This window comes from Scyliorhinus torazame, chromosome 1 (genome assembly GCF_047496885.1).
Source record: "Scyliorhinus torazame isolate Kashiwa2021f chromosome 1, sScyTor2.1, whole genome shotgun sequence".
Classification (NCBI taxonomy): domain Eukaryota; kingdom Metazoa; phylum Chordata; class Chondrichthyes; order Carcharhiniformes; family Scyliorhinidae; genus Scyliorhinus; species Scyliorhinus torazame.
In genome coordinates, this window is record NC_092707.1 from 356,593,298 (window position 1) to 356,619,377 (window position 26,080).

At 48.9% G+C, this 26,080-nt stretch overlaps 1 protein-coding gene across 3 annotated transcripts in view; it reads right to left on the reverse strand.

The window, feature by feature from the left end:
- Window positions 1-26,080, reverse strand: part of epas1b (endothelial PAS domain protein 1b) — a 233,889-nt gene that overhangs the window by 77,402 nt on the left and 130,407 nt on the right. For all 3 annotated transcript variants that reach the window (XM_072510710.1, XM_072510702.1, XM_072510693.1), the window contains exon 3: window positions 164-309. In XM_072510710.1, the coding sequence (XP_072366811.1) occupies window positions 164-309 (146 nt within the window). The remainder of the gene's footprint in view (window positions 1-163; window positions 310-26,080) is intronic.

Consider the following 26,080-nt stretch of genomic DNA (forward strand, 5'->3'; position numbering starts at 1 on the left):
AGGGATTCACTCGGGAATCTCTTTCCTGCTGGCAGCGCACCCGCAACTGGCTAAATGTATTAATTTGCACTCAATTCTGTGGAAGAGTACACAAAACTCTCAAGACAGAAGTAGAGAACTTAGTGTACTATTATACAGACAGTTTTGTTAGCTGTGAACTCACCTGTGTAAGACCCATGTACTTGCTAATATTTTCTGATAGGAAAATTATATCTCCATCCTGCGTGGCCATCATGATAAATCCTTCCAGGGCTTTAAGGTACAAAGCGTCCATCTGCTTTTCACTTTCACTTTCGGTCTCTGTCGCTCCTGTAATAAATAACTCGATATGTAAAACAATTGGAGCACTTATTTTTGCATTTTATACACTTCAAGGCGTGCCGGTAAAAGAAGCATTATTCCAAAATTTGTAATTGACCTCAAAGACTAGAGAAATTAGAACAATCTACCAATCACAGAAGGAGAAATTGCGTCAATCAATCAAGTTGCCGAAAATTGCATTAAAAATGTTACCCTGTCATGAAAGTCAAAGGAAACCTTTGGCTTTATGTACCAGGTTGGAGCTGGAGTTCCATTTACATGGTGTGAGATTGAAGTGTCGGCTGCCTTGATAATCTAATTTACTTCCTGATTCCCCAAAGCCTGTCCATCATCCACAAAGCACAAGTCAGGATTGTTAGGAATACTCTCCACTTGCCTGCATGAGTACAGCTCGAACAACACGCAACAAACTCAACACCTTCCAGGACATTACAACCCGCTTGATTGGCACACCATCCACCACTTTCAACATCCATTCCCTCCATCACCAATGCACAGTAGCAGCAGTGTGTATCATTCACAAAATGCACTGCAGCAATTCACCATGGCACCTTCGACAGCACCTTCCAAATTCGCAGCCTTTACCATCTAGAAGTACAAGGGCAGCAGGTGCATGGGAACACCACCACCTGCAAGTTCCCCTCCAAGACACCCACCATCCTGACTTGGATCAAAATCTGGAACTCCCTTCCTAACAGCACTGTGTGTGTACCTACACCATATGGGCCACCGACACTCAAAAAGGCAGCTCACCACCACCTTCTCGAGAGAAATTGAGGATGGTCAATAAACGCTGTGAAGCCCATATCCCATGAAATAATTTTTTAAAAAGCATTACATCACGGATTTCACTTGCGTCTGAATCTTTTGTGTATGCTTATGTGTGCACTGTGGTGCTCCACATGTGCTGACCTGAGCTCACACAGTCAAGAGGGAGCACTGGTTGGCAGCTTCTCTAAGAGTTGCCTGGCTTTGGCAGGTGATTGGTTTGGGTTGAAGGCTGGAGGGTGTCCAGTTTGTATCCAGGGGGTATGGGGTATCATCTGGCAGAGGCAGTCTCAGGCTTGATTCAGGGCGGAAGGGTGCTTCTGAATTTATGTTAGGCAGCGGAGGCAGTCTCAAGTTCAAGTCCAGTCTCAAAACCAACTGACCCGCCCTCACCCCAATCGTACAGTCATGTCACCAAACCATTCCCCCACCTCCCATGGAAAAGTGTATCTTACTTTGTTTCCCAAAAGTTGGTCACCATGTTTGAAGCAGGATGATGTTGTGGAAATCTTGTGTTTTATCAGGTCACCTGAGGAAGGAGCAGCGCTCCCAAAGCTAGTGACATCGAAACAAACCTGTTGGACTTTAACCTGGTGTTGTAAGACTTCTTACTGTTTTGTGACCTAACAGAGGGGAAAATGCATGGCCAGCCTGCTTGTGATAAAGTGATGATTTTTGATCCCATTCACACATCAGGCCTTGAGAGACATGCCAGGGATCAAATTCATTTTCAGATTCTCACTTCCTTGTTGTGGCGATTACCTAGCCATCACTTTCTGCACCTTACTCAGGAATTTCTAGAGTGGGGAGTCCACTCTGACCCTCACCGACGGCACCACACAAATCAAAATGCCTTAGGTTGGACAGTGATGTGTTGGAACTGCACATACTTCACTCGTCATTGGTATGAGTGACAAGCTGACCAGAGGTTAACATTCTAATTTTTAGCAACATTTTAAAAAACTGTTCTTAGAATCAAATATCTTCAGAAAATTACATCAGCTTTTGCTTTCAGATACCCTTTTTAGGTATATTTTGAGTAAATTATTTTATTCTGACACAAGAAATAGAAACAATTACAAACCGCTGAAATTTCATAAGTATTTTGGCTGTTAGTTCAATCCAAAGTCGTTAAAATGCTACTGACAGAATTAAAACCAGTTGGTCTACACTACCAGGACATTGGCTGATGCCCAAGACAAACTGAAGGTATCCTGCTTCTCCACAGTCTAAATTTTGCTGACCTTTTGACGTTGCAGAAGCTGTGTTTGTTTTGAATTCCAAAAGTGAGATGTGAAGATTCAACACAATGCATTTCAAAGGGTGCTTTTGAAGTTTGCAAGGAATTATCATGAGAATGAAAAATCATAACTCCGCATTGTTTTTAAAAAACAATAAACCCACTGCTACCTTTTCACAGGAATGTTAAAAATAGAAAATGATAATACAAATATCTTGAGGGGGCAGACCTTCTCACAATAAGGAAAATGGGGATATCGGTACAAATGTTCTGCTATGAGCCATTTGGTAGTTTGACACAGATCATTTCTAGTTCAAATCAGTTTGCTGATGTCGCCATAAGATCTGTCATCAAAAAGTGTGCCGGAAAACATGATTTACTTAATATCCCAGAGTCACTAATGCTAGCCTGCCTTTAGAAAGTGATGATAAGAAAATCCTTTTGCTCGTAGCTTGGTTCAATACCTGGAGGCAAAGACCCACATTAAATCATGCTTACAGTGAGGACTGCTCAGTACACTGGGCAGTGCCACTTCCATTATTCCAATAAAATAGTTAAGTTTTTTGTTTTCTATCCATGTTCTCTGCTCCTTTCTGAATGACTCAACTACATCTAAACCAAAGGGCAATCCTTCACATGAGCATGAATACATGATAGATTTATATAACCTAACTGCTAATTGTTCTCACATACCCATGTCTTTGTTCAACTTCTACTCCAAATTCTTTGAAATAATATTTCATTTCAAAGGTTGGGTGAACCTAGTTTCACTACACAACAGAATGGTGGCCAGTCCTCCTCAAATGCTACTACTGTAATGATTTTGCATAATTTTGAAATAAAATATGATTATTGGTTATTTAAATGTTTAGTAGTTACACAGCCCCGTGTGTGAAATGAGGGAAATATTTGCAATGAACAGAAGGACTCACTCTTCTTTCCCACCTGTTTTAGGGAGTAGGAATGGCGAGGTGCTGTTCGAAATATGTCATCCCTTTTGGCGATGCCTTACCAATGCTGAGTGTTTAGAATGCCAACTGCATTCTTGGCATTTTGTGTCTCTTAACAGGAAGGTTGCAACATGAAAGGGCTCTCATATCCAGTAAAGAGATCAACTACCTTAAAATAGCAGGAGTATTTAAATAATTTTGTAAAAAGGTTATGTTTTTGTCAGCTGGGTCACTGCTTGCCTTGGTACATTGTGGTAAGAACTGCACATATTTTCATTCACCAGCACTCTCCAAACCTCACCTGAGACTGATGAGCTCACAGGCTCAGGGGCACTGCTAGCAGCCCACCATCACCAATTCTGAAATTAGCTTCATCACAGGGAGCTGCAGGTGTCAAAGTGAAGGCAAATCAGCATGCGGACATTCCAACTCTTTTCCAATGGGAACTATGCTAGAGTTGAAACATTTAGGCTTTTGTCCCTCCTTTGCATGAGGAAACAGTTCAAAAATTAAACTGGAGCAATGTTCTCTGATGAAGTTAGGAATTTTTGTCTCGTTTAGAGCCTTAAGACTTACTGCGCTAAACATGCTGCATAATAATAATCTTTATTATTGTCACAAGTAGGCTTACATTAACACTGCAATCAAGTTACTGTGAAAAGCCCCGAGTCGCCACACTTCAGCACCTGTTTGGGTACACTGAGGGAGAATTCAGAATGTCTAATTCACCTAACAAGCAAGTCTTTCGGGACTTGTGGGAGGAAACCGGAGCACCCGGAGGAAACCCACGCAGACACGGGGGGATTGTGCAGTCTCCGCACAGACAGAGACCCAAGCAAAAATTGATCCCGGGTCCTTGGCGCTGTGAAGCAACAGTGCTAACCTATGTGCTACCATGCTGCCCTATAACTGCATGTGGTTATTATTTAAATGTTTTAAGTTTTATTTTGTGGTTGTCTCTTTAAACCCAGTTTACAGTGCACAAGTAGTTCACAACGACTACAACTTTAATGTTCTAAAGCATTTCCTGCTCCCGATTTGTATGTTTCCACGTAAGCAGTTCAGGAGATATTAGGACAGAGGACTAAAAGCTTGGTTAAATGTGTAGGTTTTAAGCAGCGCCTTTTAAAGGATCAGAGAGAGGCAGTTCCATGGTCTAACCATCGAAAGGACCATTGGCTTCCAATGGTGGAATAAATAAATTTGGGGCCAGCATGATGCTGGCGTTGGAGAATTGCAGACACCATGATGGGTTGGGAAAGGTTACTGAGATAGGGAGGGGCGAGGCTGAGGAGAGATTTGAAAACAAATTTGAAAATGTTAAAACTCCTGTGTTGCCAAACAGAAAGCAGGTCAGTGGAATGGGAAGGGGGAGAGGAATATAATTGTAAAACATATAATGGAATGATAATCCTTAGAACATAGAACATAGAAAATACAGCACAGAACAGGCCCTTCAGCCCACGATATTGTGCCGAACCTTTGTCCTAGATTAATCATAGATTATCATTGAATTTACAGTGCAGAAGGAGGCCATTCGGCCCCCTGAGTCTGCACCGGCTCTTGGAAAGAGCACCCTACCCAAACTCAACACCTCCACCCAACACCAAGGGCAATTTTGGACACTAAGGGCAATTTATCATGGCCAATCCACCTACCCTGCACATCTTTGGACTGTGGGAGGAAACCCACGCAGGCACGGGGAGGACGTGCAGACTCCGCACAGACAGTGACCCAAGCCGGAATCGAACCTGGGACCCTGGAGCTGTGAAGCAATTGTGCTATCCACAATGCTACCGTGCTGCCCTTAAGAACAAATAAATCTAGAATGAGTAGAAACATTGCAATTTGTCTTCTATTTAAAATTACCTAATAATTCGACTGGGACATTTTCCCAAATCTGCCTAATCTTTTGGTGCACTTAAAAAATCCTACGAATATTTTTATACATTTCACAAGCAGCTGTATATCCTATCTGATGGAGTCACAAAGGAAATCGAGTTCAATAGAGAACACTCTTGGTAGTCTGCTAGGGAAACAAAAGTATTTGGTTCTTCAAGGTGCATTGAAACTTTCATTCAGTTATGTATAATAACCTTCTTTTAAAAATAGCAGCTGTAAACAAACTTTGATTAATTGTCTACACAGGATGTACATGGTCCTGAGGTTTTGGAGCACTTTTCCATGGATGGCCTCCTCCTCCTCCACCAGCTTCCTTTGGAGGACGAGCTCTGAGACACAGTCTGTTGCACAACAATTTATTATTAATACATCTTTTTATGGGATCCGTGATAATCTAAACACAAATAACAAACTGTTTTTCAGACATATTTTACACAGTCTAAAAATTAATTCTTGGGACGTGGACATTATTGACAAAGCCAGTATTGATTGTCCACTGTCCCAAAAAAATGGTTCTTCTTGAATGCTGTAGTCCATGAGGTGAACGTGATCCCGCAATGCTGTTAGGATTAAGAATTTCAGGATTTCAACCCAGTGATAAGGAAGGAATGGTGACCACTCTTACCAATGCTGTCAAGGATCGATGCATCTACGAGAGATAGATTTGTCAGGTCGAGGTCAAATAGGTTTCTCCCTCCTGTTACTTCTCTCACAACATGCGAGAACCCCAGTCAAGAAGATATGGGATGCAATTTAATGGAAAAGTTTCTAAGTGTGGCAGCGAGCGGGAACCGTCACGGCTATAAAACGTTAATTGGTACACTTAATGAGGTCCCATGGGCTTCGCACTGCAAATGATTGTGCCGCCGGCTGATTCGCCGGGACCCTGCCCACCATCCCCCCACTAACGAGAGCAGCACTTAAACTGCTCCTGCACAGTCAACCCCACTCAGCTCTCATGCATGTCACAGAGGAGACCAGGCCTCGATATGGGGACGTTGACATGGACAGACTGTTGGACGTGGTCGAAATAAGACGGGATGCCTTGTTCCCTCGAGGGTCTCAGAGGGTCAGTCACAGGACAGTCTGCTGCAGGAAGTGGCAACGGCCGCCAGCTCGGGGAAGGGTCACCAGGAGGACCGGCAATGACCTCCACCGGGCAGCACAGGTGGGTTGGCACCGGCCCCCTGAAACTGACCCGCACACCTGCCCACCACCCCCGACAACCCACCCGGGCATGTGCCTGGCGCTGTGCCCGCCCAGCACCGGTCCGTGCCAGACAAAGTCCTCCCCCCCCCCCCTTCTAGGAATGGGCTCTGGATATCGTGATGTGGCCGAGGACAGATCTGTCACCGGCGGAGAGGTTGGTGTACGGCACAGAGATGAGATTCCACCTGCCCCCACCCAGATGACCTGACATTTGTGAGTTGATAATGCCATACCAAATGACCCATCTCTCCCTCTGACCACATGTCTATTCTCCTGCAGGATCTTCAACAGACAGTGCCAGCCCATCCCAGGTGGTTCCACCACCCGCTCCCATGAGAGCACCTCGGAGGGGAGTAACGGGGAGACCACTGTATTCACGACATTGCTGTCAACAGGACCAAGATAAAACTGAAGAAATAGGCCTTTGCTTTAAAGCTTAGAAATAAATGCTGTTTGTGTTTCTTCAGCTCTTACTTTCCCTTCGCCATGAACCAGTCTGTTTAGGGGAGCACGGTGTCACAGTGGTGAACACTGCTGCCTCACAGGGACCTAGGTTCAATTCCAGCCTTGGGGAGACTATCTGGATGAAGTTTAAAAATTCTCCACGTGTCTGCGTGGGTTTGCTCCGGGTGCTCCGGTTTATTCCCACAGTCCAAAGATGTGCAGGTTAGGTGGATTGGCCATGCTGAAAATTACCCCTTAGTTTCCAAGGATGTGTAGGTTAGATGGGGTTACAGGGATAGGACGGGGGAGTGGGCCTAGGTAGGGTGCTCTTTCAGAGGGTCGGTGCAGACTCAATGGGCTGAATGGCCTCCTTCTGCACTGTAGAGTTTCTGACCGAGATTATCCCTTCCACGCCGGCGGGAAAACCGGAGCCGACGACTCCGGCATCAACGGGCCCCAAGGTGAGGAATTCTCACCTGTCTAGGGGGCTAGGTGGATGGCGGAGGGGTCGGCGCCGCTCCAGCCAGCGCCGAAGCGACTACATGAGTTTGCGCATGCGCGGAACCGGCGGCATGATCTCGCGCATGCGCGGAACCGTCGGTGTGATTCTGCGCATGCACAGACCGGCCGGCAAATTTTGGCGCATGCGCGGGGGGTTCTCTTCTCCGCGCCAGCCATGGCGGAGCCCTACAGGGGCCGGCGCGGAAGGAAGAAGTGCCCTCATGGAACAGGCCCGCCTGCAGATTGGTGGGCTCCAATCGCGGGCCAGGCCACCGTGGGCCCCCCCCCCCCCCCCCCCCCCCCGGGCTCGGATCCCCCCGCGCCCCCCCGAAGACCGCCCACGCCGACTTACCTGCCAGGTCCCGCCATGTGGGACCGTGCGTAACCCACACCGGCGGGACTGACCAAACACGGACGGCCGCTCGGCCCATCGGGGCCCAGAGAATCGCCAGGGGGGCCACTGCCAACGGCCCCCGACCGGCGTGGCGGAATTCCCGCCCCTGCCCGAAAAACGGCGCCAGAGGATACAGCAGCCGGCATCAGGGTGGCTGGCCGGGATTCACGCTGCCCCCCCGGGTATTATCCGTCCCGGCGGGGGGTCGGAGAACCGCGCCCTCTATGTTCTGTGTCATTCCTATTCCTTATTCAAGGTTTCTGACTGCCTAATTTGAATTGGTCTTCAGGATACATGTGAGACCCGAACAGGATGACCTTGCTCTTAGGCTATGTTTATGTTGATCTACTGGATTGAGACAGGTAGCTGCAAAGCCAGCGTTCATAGGCAGAATCACTGCTTTTATAATCAAGGCTGCCAACCACTGCAAATTTGCACTCTTGCTGCCATGGGAGACTGCACATTCCTGCTTAGGAACATGCACAGGCCTCGGGTCCTGGCAGATACATTTTAAATGTTTTGAGTGCGTGCCTAGTTAAATAAAATAAATCTTTGCTTCATTTTACAAAGTGTTTGGAAGGTTAAATTATGACATTCTCTCTCTCTCTCTTAGGGAGTAATACAAAAATAGTAACAGCACTCACCTGTGTTTAATTAAAATTGCATTGGCATAGGAGTAAAACTTGGAAAATTAGGAAAGAAAAAGAATAAAGGAAACTACCAAGAAAGGACAAAAAATATCAAACTTGTTTTGCAATATCACTGACATCAGAACTGTTGCAGATTTTCATTATTGTGTTTATGTTGGGAAATTCTAAGGAAGGAAAACTAAGAAATTGCAGATAAAGTATGCTGTGTAGAGGGAAGGTCTAACCACAATACAGCAACAATGGATTTCTGACTCTTTATTACCATTCTAATGATTTCATTGAGGTCCCTTATATTCCTAAATTGCTACGGTGTTGATCTCAAAAAATGTTTATATTACATGTTCAAAATATGTCAAATATTTAGTCCGATTCTGTCTCAGTACAATTATTTCCCAAAGTAGTATCATGAGTCTACTATGCCCATTATGCTCCTGTGTCATGGGGCGCGATCTACCAGCCACAGGCGCGGCGGTGGATGCAGCGAGAAACCTCCCACAAGCTTCCTGGCAGCTATGAGGCCTTGCTGGATCTACCCAAGTCCTGCGTGGCTGCGTGACCATAATCCCGCCCACAATGGACGGGACCAGGCCATGCGCACGTTTTAAACCCCCAGCGAGGCCTCAGCTGGGCACTATCCAGTACTGGTCCACATGAGCATAGACCAAGCCGAACAGCACCAGGGGAGTCTCCCGGGCATCGAAGGCCCATGTGTGGTCAGGGATAGGTAGGGTGGCCCCTGGAGCGAAGAACACCTTGGCACTGCCCAGTCGGCAGCTGGGCACTTGCATGGTGGCACCAACAAGGGTCAGGACCTCAGAGGGGGTCATGCCCATGAAATGAGGATGGAGGGAGTTTGCATGGTAGGTAAGTAGAGGCCGCTGGGAGGTTGGAGAGGGGTGAATGGTGGGTGTCCTGGAACGGTGGCCCTATAAGGGGGTATGGGTGGGCCTGAAGAGAGGGACCCCATAGAACGGTATCCTCATTTAGGGTGTTTGTGGGTTAATGCCCATGTGCATTGGGGGGTGACACTGCCCTTGGGTGGGAGTTGTGGGGGACCCTGAAGCTCACAGAGAGATCAGGGCACCCTTTCAAAATGGCAGCCTGATCTCCAAGGAGCCGGTCTGGCCAGTGAGTTCAGCTCCCCAGTGATGAAAATAATTCTTGTGGGCCAAGCCAGTGAGAAACTCCCCAGGGCCAAAAAACGTGAGTAAGTGTGGTTAGATAGCATTGGGGAACTCGCCCAGAAAAACCCGCCAATAATGACACTTAGAAGCATTTCTGTTAGACGTGCCCACAGTTACCCCCTCCTATTCTACACAGAACTGCAGTGATCCTGCACTTATAATTCCAGGCAATTTTTCCTCTGTATTTCTAATTCATTTTGCACACGTGAACAACGCAGTCAACTAAAGTCTTTGTTAAAATTAGCAAAGAGGGGAAAACATGATACCATGGCGGGATTTACCTCCCAACCCACCGTATGTTTTACAGCGGTGGAGGCGGCCTGTCAGCGGGATTTACTGACCCACCATTGTCAACAGGATGACTGCATCCCTCGTCGCCCGGGAAACCCATGTGCCAACGTGGGACTGGAATATCCCGCCGGATGAACAGCTGGTTGATCGCGCCCCGAAGGAGAGAATCTGTTGAGATAACAAATTTGCAGAGAGAATGGGAAAGGTTTATGGCCACAACACTGTAGCCCCAAATCTTCAACCAGTGGGTCGGACTTCCAGCTGGGAGGACAACATTGACGAGTTATGTTATGGGAATAGCACCTTAAAAAAGCAGAGGTGAATGCGTCCAGTATGAAATATTTATTCTTTTCTGTGCTCTACATTGTATCACTTGAAGAACCTTAGTGAATCCATGCGGACCATAGAATCAAATGAGACTCAATTAAATAAAAGGGAGTTCTCCATGATATCAGCCAAGGATAATGTTTGAATTATGTATCTTCAACTTGGCACCGATTTATATGTAGCTGTTCTGCTTCCAGACTAAATCAGGAGGGCTTTATTTTTAACTCTGTTTACATGAAAGTTAGGGATAAAAATAGACAGCTCCCAATCAGTTTGGAAATGGACCAGCAAAACTCAAATGAAAGCCAGGTACTGAAGGTTTAATGGTTTTGTGGCTGCCATAAAAAAAAAATCTTCTTTGGTTAAATGGCCTTTCAGGCTCAATGAAAGGGCTGCTTCAAAAGTGAGATTCCTGTTTAAAAAAAAGATAATTAAAAAAAAAAGTTTCAACCCAGTGCCCCATACAGTGGAATGGAGGAAGAAGGGCTTACACCTGCAAATCCCCATGCGGCAATGTCCCAGTCTCAGCAGATAAGGACAGTTGCAAAGTGGAAGCCATAGGTTTTCTACATACTGAGGAAGAGAAAAATTGGAGGTGCAGCCATCCTGAGCTGTCCCTATCCCATAGCAGCTATTTCCAAATGCCTGGTTGCAGGTTGTCCGTCTGGGAACTAATTTGTGGCACGCCGAGTCCTAAAAGGGCAGTGGAATAAATAAAAACAAAAATTCAATTTTTGTACCTATTTGATTTTATTGTGATTCCAATCTCATGTTCCAATCTTAATGCTTGGTGTTGCTAACAGTTCAAATTTCATTGTTGCTTCTCAGTCCGTTGTTTTTAGAAAGAAAAATATTTCATTAAAAAGGAAAACTCCCAACCAAAGCAGCTCTGCTGGTTAGTCGAATGCATTTGATTACATTTGCAAAGTTATTTTTATTGTACCTGTGTATTCAATCATCACCATGCTGTACACATATTTGACTTTGGCAGTGGTGTCTTGTGCTACCAGTAGCCAATGATCGTGCTGTGATAACAAAACAAATGTTGACAAAAATAGATTGCCCAAACTTGCAAACACAAATAGTCCTTTCCCTTTGTTTTTGTCATTGTCTTAAGTTTGACTTTTGACATCAGTGTGTCAGGCTAAGAATAGAATTTGATCAAACAACAACATTTCTGCATAAGGCGAAGTAGAGATCAGAAAGTCGGACTGCTCTTTATATAATGGTTGAATATATAGAACACTTGATTCATGAATGCAGTGACTTGATTCTGTTTCTGTGGTCTTTACAACTTTAAAAATGGCTTGAAATAAATGTGTTGACAGCTCTAGAAAACATTACAATCATTATTACACTCATCGAACTTGAAGTGTGATTTCTCTTTACCCTTACTTATCAGTGCTGAAATAAGGCTAGTTTGGAAGAAAGCAATTTAGTCCAGGGAGAATGGGGTTAAACTTGAAGATAGAAGGGGAATAAAAGCAAAACAAAAAAATCTTGAGAAGAACTCTATACTTCAAGCATGTTAAATCAATTCTTCTTCGTTTTTCCAGTCACACCGTGTACCTTCTGTGTAGAACATGGAAGTATTATTATAAAACCATTGTTCCAGCTGATTTCCTGCGATACTAATCTCAATTAGTCCCTAATTCAGGAGCCGCAGTTCCTTCAATTGAATTCCTTCGCTCCTCGCATTCTCATATCATACTACATAAGATTAACCAATCAATGTGGAATTGTTATTAAACAAAGTGAAGCTCTTTTTTTTCCCGAATGCTTTATTGGGTAAAGGCACTATTGAATATGGCATCAAGACCTAAATACGATCCACAAATCTGTGCTGCCCTGCTTGATGTTTTGGATGGTTCCATCATCAGGTCGTGGGATGATATTAAAGCACAAATTGTGATCACATCATTCAGAAAATGTGGATGCAGAAGAGGATTATTTGTTGTTAAGGGATGAATCTGAAAGCAAAAGCACCAAATCTGATCCAGAGTGGGATCCTTACGTTGATGCCATAGCCAAGCTGACTCAGATTGAAATTGATGCATCTGCGTCGGATGCCAAACACGATGGGCGGGATTCTCTGTTTCTGAGACTAAGTGTTGACGTTCACACAGAATTCCTGGACTTCCACGAAAGCAAAACTGGCACCGAACCTGGGTCGATTCAGCAACTGTGGAGGGGCTAGCACCGGTACCATATGGAACACAATCAATTCCAATGAGAAACGGTGCGGGATTCGCCGGAGTCACTATTGACACTAAGGGGGCTAACAAGCTGCAGCCGCATATACACATTACAATCCCCACACACACTCATCCCAGCCAACAAGATGGCACTGGTTGTGCTGGAGCTACAGCTAATGGGAGAACTGGGGCCAGAGGGCACCTAGAGCGGTGGCCTGGGGGGGGGGGGGGACCTATACCACCCGTGACCCTAAGTTCACAGTGGGCTGTTAGCGGCATGCACAGTTGCATGGCTGCCTTGCCTGCTGCGGCAATAATGTTCTCTGTCCCTTCACCCCGACCCCACAGCCCACCTCCTGGCCATTATTCCCCCTGGTCCTGGCAGAAGCTTCCAGGCCATTGTTTGCTGACAATTGTGCTGCTGGCCAGGGGGCTTCAGCCAGGGCCAGGGGGAGTAATGGCCAGGAGGTGGGCTGTGGGGTCTTATCAACAAAATTTTTCTCAGCACTTCCGGTTGCGGCTATGCGGAGCTAAGCCACACGATTCAGCAGCTCCCGCGAACACGGACTTTCGGGCTCGATAGAAGAGCCCCAACGGAATTTGTTTTACAGCCAACCCATGGGGAAGAGAGGAGAGAGGTCCCCTACTAACTTGTATGGACTGGACCCGCAGCGAAACGGCCAAAAAAGTGGCATTGGAGCAGCGGGAGAAGAGAGGGAAAACAAGCAAAATGGCGGCGGCCGGGGACAAAGAGGAGATGCAGGAATTCATCAAGCGCTGCTTCGAGGAGCTGCGTAAGGAGATGGTGGCACCTATGTTGGCAATAATTGAAGGACTTGGGGCAACCCAGAAAGCCCACGAGGTGAAGATCCAGGAAAAAGTGAGTGAGAATGAGGACGAGCTCTTGGGCCTGGCGGTGAAAGTGGAGCGGCACGAGGCGCTGCGCAAGACATGGGCGGGAAGACTCGAAGACCTGGAGAACAGGTCGAGGAGAAATAATCTGAGGATCCTGGGTCTCCCAGAAGGAGTGGAGGGGGCCGACACCACGGCATATGCGGGCACAATGATCGGGGCGCGGAGGCCCCCCAGGGTTGCTGGAGCTGGAAGGGGCGCACCGGGTGCTGGCGAGGAAGCCCAAGGCAAATGAGCTGCCAAGGGCGATGGTGGTGAGATTTCACCGGTTTACGAACAGAGAGAGGGTCCAGAAATGGGCCAAGAAGGAGCGGAGCAGCAAGTGGGACAATGCTAAGATCAGAATATACTCGGACTGGAGCACGGAGGTCGCTAAGCGGAGAGCAGGTTTCAACCGGGCCAAAGCAGTGCTGCATCAGAAAGGAGTGAAATTTGGAATGTTGCAGCCAGCGCGACTGTGGGTTACACATAATGGCCAACACCACTACTTCGAAACGCCCGAAGAGGCGTGGACCTTTATACTAACTGAAAAGTTGGACTCTAATTGAGGGTTTGTGAGGGTGGGGGGTGTTTGAGGGTTGAAGTATGATGGTTGTTGTATATAGGGGGGCAATCACGTGCAGGGAATGTTATATGGGCTGGGGGAGGGAGACAAGGCCGCGACAGGAGCTGCGCCAGAGGGGACGGGGCAGGCTTTGGAAAGCGCGGTTTTTTTTTTCCCGCGCGCGGAAAGAAAGGCGGGAAGGGGAACGAAGGAACGTATATTGATGGGGAAACTCCCACACGGGGGGGTCAAAGGGATGGCGGGGGAAGCCGGGGTCAGCAGGTGTCAGCTGACTTACGGGAGTGATATGGGGGGAGCAAAAAAGCTAGACAGGGATCTAGCGGGGAGGGGGGGCGGGGGGGGGGGGGGTGGGGGGGAGGGGAGGGGGGAAGGGGGGGAAAAGGGTTGCTGCTGCACTGGCCGAAAGGGAATGGGACACAGAAGAGGTGGTCAGGACGGAGGTCCCCCGGCTGGGGGACTGGAGGGTGAGGGAGACGCGAACACGGGATTGGCCCAGAAAAGGAGATGGCTAGTCGGCAGGGGGGGGGGAGGTGAGAGAGCCCCTCCAACCGGCTGATAACGTGGAACGTGAGCGGCCTGAATGGGCTGGTGAAGAGGGCTTGAGTGTTCACGCACTTGAAGGGACTGAAGGTCCCTATGCTCCAAGAGACTCACCTGAAGGTGGCGGACCAGGTTAGGTTAAGAAGGGGATGGGTAGGACAGGTATTTCACTCGGGACTGGACGCAAAAAATAGAGGGGTTGCAATTCTGGTGGGAAAGCATGTGTCATTTGAGGCCAAGACTATCGTAGTGGATAACGGAGGGAGATATGTGATGGTGAGTGGTAGGTTGCAAGGGACGTGGGCGGTGTTGGCAAATGTATACGCCCCGAACTAGGATGATGCTGGATTCATGAAGCGCATGTTGGGGCGCATTCCGGACCTGGAGGTAGGAGGACTGATAATGGGAGGGGACTTCAACACAGTGCTGGATCCAGCACTAGACCGCTCCAGATCAAGGACGGGAAAGAGGCCGGGGGCGGCCAAGGTGCTCAGGGGGTTTATGGATCAGATGGGGGGAGTGGACCCATGGAGGTTTGCAAGACCGCAGGCCAGGGAATTTTCTTTCTTTTCCCACGTGCACAAGGCCTACTCCCGGATAGATTTCTTTGTTCTGGGCAGGGCGCTCATCCCGAGGGTGGAGGGGATGGAGTATTCGGCCATAGCCGTTTCGGACCATGCCCTGCACTGGGTGGAAATGGGGCTGGGAGAGGAGAGGGACCAACGCCCACTGTGGTGGCTGGACGTGGGACTGCTGGCAGATGAGTTGGTGTGTGGGAAGGTGAGGGGGTGTATCGAAAGGTACTTGGAGGCCAACGACAACGGGGAGGTGCGGGTGGGGGTGGTATGGGAGGCGTTGAAGGCGGTGATCAGGGGAGAGCTAATCTCCATCAGGGCTCATAGGGAGAAGACAGAGGGCATGGAAAGGGAGAGATTAGTGGGGGAGATTTTGCGAGTGGACAGGAGATACGCAGAGGCCCCGGAGGAAAGATTACTTGGGGAAAGGCGACGGCTCCAGGCGGAGTTTGACCTGTTGACCAGGGGGAAGGCGGAAGCACAGTGGAGGAAGGCGCAGGGGGCGACCTACGAGTACGCGGAAAAGGCCAGTCGGATGCTGGCACACCAGCTCCGTAAGAGGACGGCAGCGAGGGAAATAGGGGGAATCAAAGATGGAGGGGGAGCCATGGTTCAGAGTGTAACGAACATAAACAAGGTATTCAAGGCCTTCTATGAAGAGCTGTACAGATCCCAGCCCCCAGGGAGGGAAGAGGGGATGAGACGATTCCTAGACCAACTGTGGTTCCCGAGGGTGGAGGAGCAAGAGGTGGCTGGTTTGGGGGCACCAATCGGGTTGGAGGAGCTGAGTAGGGCTTTGGGGAGCATGCAGGCGGGGAAGGCCCTGGGGCCAGATGGGTTCCCGATGGAGTTCTACATAAAGTATGTGGACCTGTTGGCCCCGATACTAGTGAGGACCTTTAACGAGGCAAGAGAGGAGGGGACCCTGCCACCGACAATGTCGGAGGCGACAATTTCCTTGTTTCTGAAGCGAGACAAGGACCCACTGCAATGTGGATCGTACAGGCCGATTTCGCTCCTTAATGTGGACGCTAAGTTATTGGCAAAAGTGCTGGCCACGAGGATTGAGGACTGTGTCCCGGGGGTGATTCATGAGGACCAGACGGGATTCGTAAAGGGCAGGCAATTAAATACCAATGTGCGGCGGCTCTTAAACGTGATAATGATGACATCGGAGGAGGGAGAGGCGGAGATCGTGACAGCTATGGACGTGGAAAAAGCCTTTGACAGAGTAGAGTGGGAGTACCTCTGGGAGGTGTTGCGTAGGTTTGGGTTCGGGGGAGGGTTTATTAGCTGGGTTAAGCTCCTTTACAGCGCCCCGGTGGCGAATGTGGTGACGAACTGGCGGAGGTCGGAGTACTTTCGGCTGTACCGAGGAACGAGGCAGGGGTGCCCCCTGTCCCCCCTGTTTTTTGCATTGGCGATCGAACCCTTGGCCATATCACTGAGGGAGTCTAATAAATGGAGGGGGGTGGTCCGCGGGGGAGAAGAGCATCGGGTGTTGCTATACACGGATGGCCTGCTGCTCTACGTGGCGGACCGAATGGAGGGGATGGTGGAGGTCATGAAGACTCTGAGGGAGTTTGGGGAGTTCTCGGGCTATAAGCTCAATGTAGGGAAGAGTGAGCTTTTTGTACTACAGGCAGGGGACCAAGAAAGAGGGATAGGGGACCTACCACTGAGGAGGGCGGTGGGGAGTTTTCGGTATCTGGGGATCCAGATAGCCAGGAGTTGGGGGGCCCTACACAAATTGAATCTGACGAGGTTGGTGGACCAAATGGAGGTGGACTTCAAAAGATGGGACATGTTGCTGCTCTCGTTGGCGGGTAGAGTGCAGTCGGTCAAAATTGTGGTCCTTCCGAGGTTTTAGTTTGTGTTTCAGTGCCTTCCCATCGTGATCACCAAGGGCTTTTTCAAGAGAATAGGTAGGAGTATTATGGGGTTTGTGTGGGCGAATAAGACCCCGAGGGTAAGGAGAGGGTTCCTGGAACGCAGTAGGGACCGAGGAGGGCTGGCGCTGCCAAACCTAGGGAGCTACTACTGGACAGCAAATGTGGCAATGATCCGCAAGTGGGTTATGGAGGGAGAGGGGGCGGCATGGAAGAGGATGGCGATGGCGTCCTGTAAAGGAATGAGCTTGGGGGCGTTGGTGACGGCACCGCTGCCGCTCTCGCCATCAAAGTATACCACGAGCCCGGTGGTGGCGGCAACGTTAAGGATCTGGGGCCAGTGGAGACGGCACAGGGGTGCAGTGGGAGCCTCGGTGTGGTCCCCGATCAGGGGTAACCACTGGTTTGTCCCGGGGAAGATGGACGGGGGGTTCCAGGGCTGGCATCGGGCGGGGATTAGAAGAATGGGGGACCTGTTCATTGATGGGACATTTGCGAGCCTAGGGGCACTGGAGGAGAAGTTTGTGTTACCCCCGGGAAATGCATTTAGAGAAATGCAGGTGAGGGCTTTTGTGAGGCGACAGGTCAGGGAATTCCCGTTGCTCCCGGCACAAGAAATTCAAGACAGGGTGATCTCGGGTGTATGGGTCAGGGAGGGCAAGGTTTCGGCAATACACCAAGAGATTAAAGAAGAGGGGGAAGCCCTAGCAGAAGAGTTGAAGGGTAAATGGGAGGAGGAGTTGTGGGAGGAGATCGAGGAAGGTTTGTGGGCTGATGCCCTGGGTAAGGTTAATTCCTCCTCCTCATGTGCCAGGCTCAGCCTGATACAATTTAAGGTGGTTCACCGAGCGCACTTGACGTGGGCGAGGTTGAGTAGGTTCTTTGGGGTAGAGGACAGATGTGGAAGGTGTTCCGGGAGTCCGGCGAACCATGTCCACATGTTTTGGTCATGCCCGGCACTGGAGGGGTTCTGGAGAGGAGTGGCGGGAGCAATATCTCAGGTGGTGAAAGTCCGGGTCAAGCCAAGCTGGGGGCTAGCAATATTTGGAGTAGTGGATGAGCCGGGAGTGCAGGAGGCGAAAGAGGCCGGCATTCTGGCCTTTGCGTCCCTAGTAGCCCGGCGAAGGAGCTTGCTAATGTGGAAGGAGGCGAAGCCCCCCCAGCGTGGAGGCCTGGATAAACGACATGGCTTGGTTCGTAAAGCTGGAGAGGATTAAGTTTGCCTTGAGTGGGTCTGGGCAGGTGCTGCGCCACAAGAGGCGGGTCAGTTATAGAGACGTTCCCACGCCAGAAAGATAATGGCGGGAAGATAGGCACAAGGTAGATGGGAGTTCCCCACACGGGGGGTCAAGAAGTGAGCAGGAGTAGCCGGGGTCAGTTTAAGTCAGCTGACTTGCGGAAGTAATATGGGGGGAGCAATCACGCTAGAGGGGGATCTAGCGGGGGGGGGGGGGGGGGGGGGGGGGATAACTGGGTTGCTGCTGCGGAAATCAAAGAGAAAATGGCTAAAGAGTGGGTGGTCGGGGCTGGAATGCGACACCTGGGGAACGAGTGGGAGCGCGGAAGCGGGACGTGGGACTGGCCTAGAGAAGGTGATGGCTAGTCGACACGGGAAGGGGGCAGGTAGCCCCCTAGTGAGGCTGATCACGTGGAACGTGAGAGGCCTGAATGGACCGATTAAAATGGCCCGAGTGCTCGCGCACTTGAAAGGACTAAGGGCAGACGTGGCTATGCTCCAGGAGACGCACCTGAAGGTGGCGGACCAAGTTAGGTTAAGGAAAGGATGGGTGGGACAGGTTTTCCATTCAGGGCTAGATGCAAAGAATAGAGGGGTGGCCATACTGGTGGGGAAACGGGTAGCATTCGAAGCAAGGAGCATTGTAGCAGATAGCGGAGGTAGATATGTAATGGTGAGTGGCAGGCTGGAGGGAATGGAGGTCGTGTTGGTTAATGTATATGCCCCGAATTGGGACGATGCGGGATTTATGAGACGGATGTTGGGACGTATACTGGACCTGGAGGTAGGAAACTTGATATTGGGAGGTGACTTCAACACCGTGCTGGACCCAGGGTTAGATAGATCCAGATCTAAGACCGGAAGAAGACCGGCAGCGGCCAAGGTGCTCAAGGGGTTTATGGACCAAATGGGGGGAGTGGATCCATGGCGATTTCTTAGACCGAGGGCCAGGGAGTTCTCCTTCTTCTCCCATGTTCATAAAGTGTACTCCCGGATAGATTTTTTTGTTTTGGGAAGGTCGTTGATCTCGAGGGTGGAAGAAGCTGAGTATTCAGCCATAGCTATTTCGGATCATGCCCCACATTGGGTGGACCTGGAACTAGGAGAGGAGAGGGAGCAGCGAGCACTCTGGCGATTAGATGTGGGATTGTTGGCGGATGAGGGAGTTTGTGGAAGAGTGCGGGGATGTATTGAGAGGTACCTGGAGGCCAACGACAACGGGGAGGTCCGAGTGGGAGTGGTATGGGAAGCACTAAAAGCGGTGGTCAGAGGAGAGCTGATCTCCATCAGGGCCCACAAAGGGAAAACAGAGGCCAAGGAAAGGGAAAGACTACGAGGGGAGATTTTAAGGGTGAACAGGGAATTTGCGGAGGCCCCGGAGGAGGGACTGTACAGGGAGAGGCGACGACTCCAGACGGAGTTCGACCTTCTGGCCACCAGGAGGGCGGAGGTGCTGTGGAGGAAGGCAAAGGGGGTGAGGTATGAATATGGGGAAAAAGCTAGTCGCCTGTTGGCCCATCAGCTGCGAAAGAGGACAGCGGCGAGGGAGATAGGGGGAATTTCGAGACAAAAAGGGAGCTACGGTGCGGAGAGCAGGGAAGATAAATGAGGTGTTCAAGACCTTTTACGAAGGATTGTATAGGTCCCAACCCCCGGAGCGAAAAGAGGGGATGCGGCAGTTCCTGGATCAATTGAGGTTCCCGAGGGGTGGAGGAGCAGGAGATGGAAGGCCTGGGGGCACCAATTGGGGTGGACGAGGTTATTAAGGGGCTGGGGAATATGCAGGCAGGGAAGGCTCCGGGACCAGATGGGTTCCCGGTGGAATTTTATAGAAAATATGTGGACCTGCTGGCCCCGCTGTTGGTGAGGACTTTTAACGAGGCCAGGGAAGGAGGGACTCTACCCCCGACAATGTCGGAGGCGACGATATCGCTAATTTTGAAGCGGGATAAAGATCCGCTGCAATGCGGGTCCTATAGACCTATCTCACTATTGAATGTGGACGCCAAATTGCTGGCAAAGGTACTGGCATCGAGGATAGAGGACTGTGTTCCGGGGGTGGTGCACGAAGACCAGACAGGGTTCGTAAAGGGGAGACAACTGAATGTCAACGTGCGACGGCTATTAGGGGTGATAATGATGCCCCCAGTAGAGGGGGAGGCAGAGATAGTGGCGGCAATGGATGCAGAGAAGGCATTTGACAGGGTGGAGTGGGAGTACTTATGGGAGGTGCTAAGGAGGTTTGGGTTCGGGAACTGGTTTATTAGCTGGGTCAAACTCCTCTATGAGGCCCCAACGGCAAGTGTGGTCACGGGTCGGCAAAGATCGGAGTATTTCCGACTATACAGGGGAACAAGACAGGGATGCCCGCTATCTCCATTGCTGTTCGCGTTGGCAATTGAACCACTGGCCATGGCGCTGAGAGACTCCAGGAAATGGAGAGGGGTGATTAGAGGGGGAGAAGAACACCGAGTCTCGCTCTACGCGGATGACCTACTGTTGTATGTGACGGACCCAGTGGGGGGGATGACAGAGGCCATGCAGATATTGAGGGAGTTCGGAGATTTCTCGGGATATAGGCTCAACATGGGGAAGAGTGAACTTTTCGTGATACACCCTGGGGACCAGAGTAGAGGGATAGAAGGCCTGCCTCTAAGGAAAGTGGAAAGAAACTTCCGATACCTGGGGATTCAGATCGCCAGGAGCTGGGGAACCTTGCACAGACTTAATCTGACACGATTGGTAGAACAAATGGAGGAGGACTTCAAGAGGTGGGACATGCAGCCACTGTCGTTGGTGGGCAGAGTGCAGGCAATTAAGATGATGGTCCTCCCGAGGTTCTTATTTGTATTCCAATGTCTCCCTATACTAATCACTAAGGCCTTCTTTAAAAAAATAGACAGGAGCATCACGAGCTTCGTGTGGGCAGGGAAAGTCCCGAGGGTAAGGAGGGGGTTCTTACAACGTAGCAGAGACAGAGGAGGATTGGCGCTGCCGAATTTGGGCGACTACTATTGGGCCGCCAATGTGGCGATGATCCGTAAATGGATGATGGAGGGAGAGGGAGCGGCGTGGAAAAGACTGGAGAGAAAGTCCTGCAAAGGGACGAGTCTAGAGGCGCTGGTGACGGCACCGCTACCGCTCTCACCAAAAAAGTTTACCACGAACCCAGTGGTGGCGGCAACATTAAATATCTGGGGACAATGGAGGCGACAGAGAGGTGTGCGGGGAGCCCTGGCGGGGTCCCCAATCAGGAACAACCACAGGTTTGCCCCAGGGAGGATGGATGGAGGATTCCAGAGCTGGCACCAGTTAGGAATTAGGAGGGTGGGAGATTTATTTATAGATGGGACGTTTGCGAGCTTGGGAGCATTGGAGAAAAAGTATAAGCTGCCCCGGGGAAACTTCTTTAGGTATATGCAGGTGAGGGCGTTCACAAGACAACAGGTGAGGGAATTTCCATTGCTCCCGACTCAGGGGATCCAGGACAGAATGCTTTCGGGGGTGTGGGTCGGGGAGGGCAAGGTGTCAGAGATATACCGAGAGATGAGAGAAGAGGGGGAGGAGCTGGTGGGCGAACTAAAAGGAAAGTGGGAAGAAGAGCTCGGGGAGGAGATAGAGGAGGGTATGTGGGCTGATGCCCTAAGCAGGGTAAATTCCTCTTCCTCGTGCGCCAGGCTTAGCCTGATTCAATTTAAGGTGCTACATAGAGCACACATAACGGGAGAAAGGTTGAGCAGGTTCTTCGGAGTGGAGGACAAGTGTGGGAGGTGCGGCGGATGCCCGGCAAACCACGCACATATGTTTTGGTCGTGTCCGGCACTGGAGGGGTATTGGAAGGGAGTGACGGGAGTGATTTCGAAGGTGGTGAAGGTCCGGGTCAAACCAGGCTGGGGGTTAGCTTTATTTGGAGTTGCGGATGAGCCGGGAGTGCAGGAGGCGAAAGAGGCCGATGTCGTGGCCTTTGCGTCCCTAGTAGCACGGCGTAGGATTTTACTCATGTGGAAGGAAGCGAAACCCCCCGGACTGGAGGCCTGGATAAACGATATGGCAGGGTTCATAAAACTGGAGCAGATGAAGTTTGCGCTGAGAGGATCGGCTCAAGGGTTCACCAGGCGGTGGCAGCCATTCCTCGACTACCTAGGGGAACGTTAGAGGGAAGATAGATGACCAGCAGCAGCAACCCAGGGGGGAGGGGGGGGGGGGAAAGTTTTATTTTATGTTAAATGATTAGTTTACCATGTTGGTTAGTGACTTGTTATTAGACTGTGGTTACTATGTTACATGCACTGTTAAATTTTCTTTTTTTTTTATGTTTGATGTGTAAGGGGAAAAAATTGTGATCGAAAATTTTCAATAAAATATATTTTTTTAAAAAAAGAGGGTCTGTGCAGGGGTTCTACAGGCGGTGGCAACCGTTCCTAGACTACCTCGCGGAGCGTTAGAGGAAGGTCGGTCAGCAGCAGCAGCAACCCTGGGAAGCGGGAGGGGGGAGAGGGGGGGGGAACGAGAGATTGTTTGAGGGGATGGATGAGCAGGAGATAACATGGAGGGTGGGGGAAACTGGCACGTGCGGGCGAGAGCCAGTGTATAAAGCTATGTAAATATACCATTTTGCCATGTATATATCTTGCTCAGTGCGATTTTGTGTTATTTTGTTACGGGGGGAGGGGGTTATTGTTTGTAAGGGGAAAAAATTGTGTTGTTAAAAAACTTTAATAAATAGATTTTTTTTTAAAAAGAATTTTTCTGAGGACCAATCTATCATTTTCGATAGAAGCTGATCCTCATCAAGATCAATCCTAGCTCGCCAGCCAAATGAACTATACTGAAAAATTCCACTCTATTAACCTAATGGTTGCCTGTTGCTAATTCATTTGCTGTCATTAAAACTGTTATTTTTAGTCCAAATTAGATATTTTTGAACATCTAGATACTGGTGAAGTCAGACATTGCACCATGAGATTCACCACATAGAGATGCTTGTCTCACTGGGATATTTTGAAGAAGAATCTCTCTAATGATAAATTAAGTTAGAAAGTGCGTCAGCTTGTGCCACCGAGACACATCTGTAGGTGCCTGCTTTGCAAAATTCTCTTGCTCAGCACCATTCCACAGTCAGATCAGAAACTCACGATGGCCCTAATTGTAACAAAGCTCGAAGGGTTCAGCCCCTTAGCCAAAATGGATATGGAGGCCCAATTCAATAAGATCCATCGCTGAACCTGGCACCCGGGGAGAGGGTGGGGCACATACTGCCACGCCAAGGTGTAGCAACATCATGACGCGACAGCAAACCAGACTTGTTTACAATTCGCCTTTAAACAGTATCGTTAATGCAGCATCTGAAAATTAATTTTCCACTCTCACTTTCTATTCCTGGCGTATTACTGCTACTTATTCACGGATATCATGGATTCATTTCCACGTTATTAGGCTATTTCAACAAGAACATATCAAGTTGTGCATGGATGGAAAGTAAAACATATCAGTAATGGATTTATTTTAAAATCAAAAGTGGAAACTAAAGAATGATCACTTTGGTGGTAATTTTTAGATTGCATTGGAGAACTGTAAGAAGTCCACTCTAGCACCTCATGTAAGGCTCTGAATCAAGAGCTTTGCAGCATGAATGAATAAAGTTTCGAGCAGTTGACAGGATTAAGATTCCTAGAACTATCAAACACAGTTTCCTTTTGTTCCTGATCGCATTATACAACTTAACATTAACAGTACACAACTAATTGTGCAGGCATAAACAACATTTCCTCCACAAATTTCTAAACATGCTTTCCTGGTGCCAGCTGCACTCATTCGCAGTGAAATGGGCAGAATGGTTTTGTGGACCAGTTTATCATGCTTCCCTTTGATTTTCAATTCTCTTTTGTTTTGTCTTCATCAGGAAATCTTTGGCAAAATATTTCACAGAAAACTAATATATGTCAAAACCGTCATCTATTTTGTTGGTGATTTATTTAACTATTGTAAGAAATATCCTCATTGTTTGTGGTTAGGGAGCATTAAAACAAAGAAAACCCACTGGAAATGAACAGCAAATTGGTCAGAATCCAAGAAAAGAAAGTTTGGTTATGAACATGTGGACCGTTAAACTATCCACTATTCAGGTGCTGTTGATCTGCTGTATGATTTGACCATTATATGTTTCACCTGTAGCATTGGCATTTTACTCTCTCTCTCTCTCTCCTCTCCCCCCCCCCCCCCCCCCCCCCCCCGGCACACACACCCATTTGCTAGCCGTGCTTTATTGTACAAGCTAGGGTCAGAGTTACTAGCGCCCTCTCAGAATGGGGTCAGAAACAGTGTTAGACAGAGGTATGTCCTCTCACCATATTCATTCAGCATCCTAGCAGAAATGATTATAAGAGACATTTGATCGGCATATAGGTGGGATACCGACCGGCAAGGCAGCAAATTGTGAATCTTCGATGTGCTGATTACATTATTTTACTTGTGAACTCAGCGGAGTTGCTACAGGAGTTGGTGGATTGTCTTAATCAAGTTAAGTGGAAATACAGGCCCATAACTTCCTGGTTCCCCAGCGTTGCATTTAGGGGTACCCCGATGATGTGCTGGGAAATCCCTCTTGGAAGTCCCCACGCAATTGCCCAGAAGTGCTAACTCCCTCTGGACAATGGCACTGGGCTGGGAACCATCCAACAGAAGCACTTCAAATCGTTAACTTTGGATGGTTCTGCCAGATTTATCATGATAGTTACTCTGAAAGAGTTAGAAGGTAAAATAATTACTTCTAACTCCAGAGTAACTACTTAAATACTCAGACGCAGCCTCGCAGCAGACTCCCCAACATACACACACCCACGACCCCCTCAGGGGACCCACCAGACCACTACCACTCCGGCCCGAGCCACCCCACCCACCCCTGCTCTGACCCACTCACCCGCCCCTGCATCGGAGCTATAAAGGGCTAGGGAGTGGGTGATGGACATGAGGTGGCATCGGTTGGCATGGATAGGCATGGCTAGTGTGTGGGGTTGTGAGTGCGTGTGAGAGGTTAGGACTGTAGGGCTGTTTTGTTTTATTTTTGATATCTTCGACAAAGCACTGATGCACCGAGGTGAACCTGCCATCCAGCCTCTCTCCGCACTCTGAACTCTCTCTGGGATTGCCCGCCATAACTCCCATCTGCATCTGCATCTCCAGACCAAAAATCTGAATTTCAGGGGCATTTTTGTCCAGGTAGAGTTTACGGAGTTTGGAAATGTCCTGACTCTGTGCTCGCTGTACCCGGAAGCAAAAATGAAGGTTACTGATTTCCTTTTTGAAGTTTTAATACTCCCATGCTAGAATTATTTTTAAAACTTATATTTTGCTGACATTTCAGTGCAGTAGTAAACAAGGGGCAGATTGTTGAAAGTGCTGTCTTTTGATGAGACATTAAGATGACGCACTGTTTTCCCTCTAAGGTGGATATAAAAGTTCCCATGGCAATGTTTCAGAGTGAGGGATTTCTCTGCAGTATTTATATGCATCAATCAATATTTATATCTCCACCTATTCAAACTAAAACAGACCACCGGGTCAAGAAATTGTGAGATTTTGCCCAGTGTAAACTGGCTGCTGCGATTCTGACATTATTGAAGTAAATATGTTTGAAAAATGTAAGGTATTAGTAATAATAATAATAATCGCCTATTGTCACAAGTAGGCTTCAATGAAGTTACTGTGAAAAGCCCCTAGTCGCCACATTCCGCCGCCTGTTCCGGGAGGCTGGTACGGGAATTGAACCCGCGCTACTTGCCTTGTTCTGCATTCCAAGCCAGCTGTGTAGCCCACTGTGCTAAAACAGGCCCTATATAAATATACATTTCTTTCCTTTTATTAACTTTTTTTTTTGCATTATTTACAGTTTTCCCTTTTTTGGGAAATCCCAAAAGTGGTTTGGGGGTTGATGTTTGACTCAGTGGGCGCAGGGAGGCCCAGGAGCACGTGTATAACCCAGAAGCC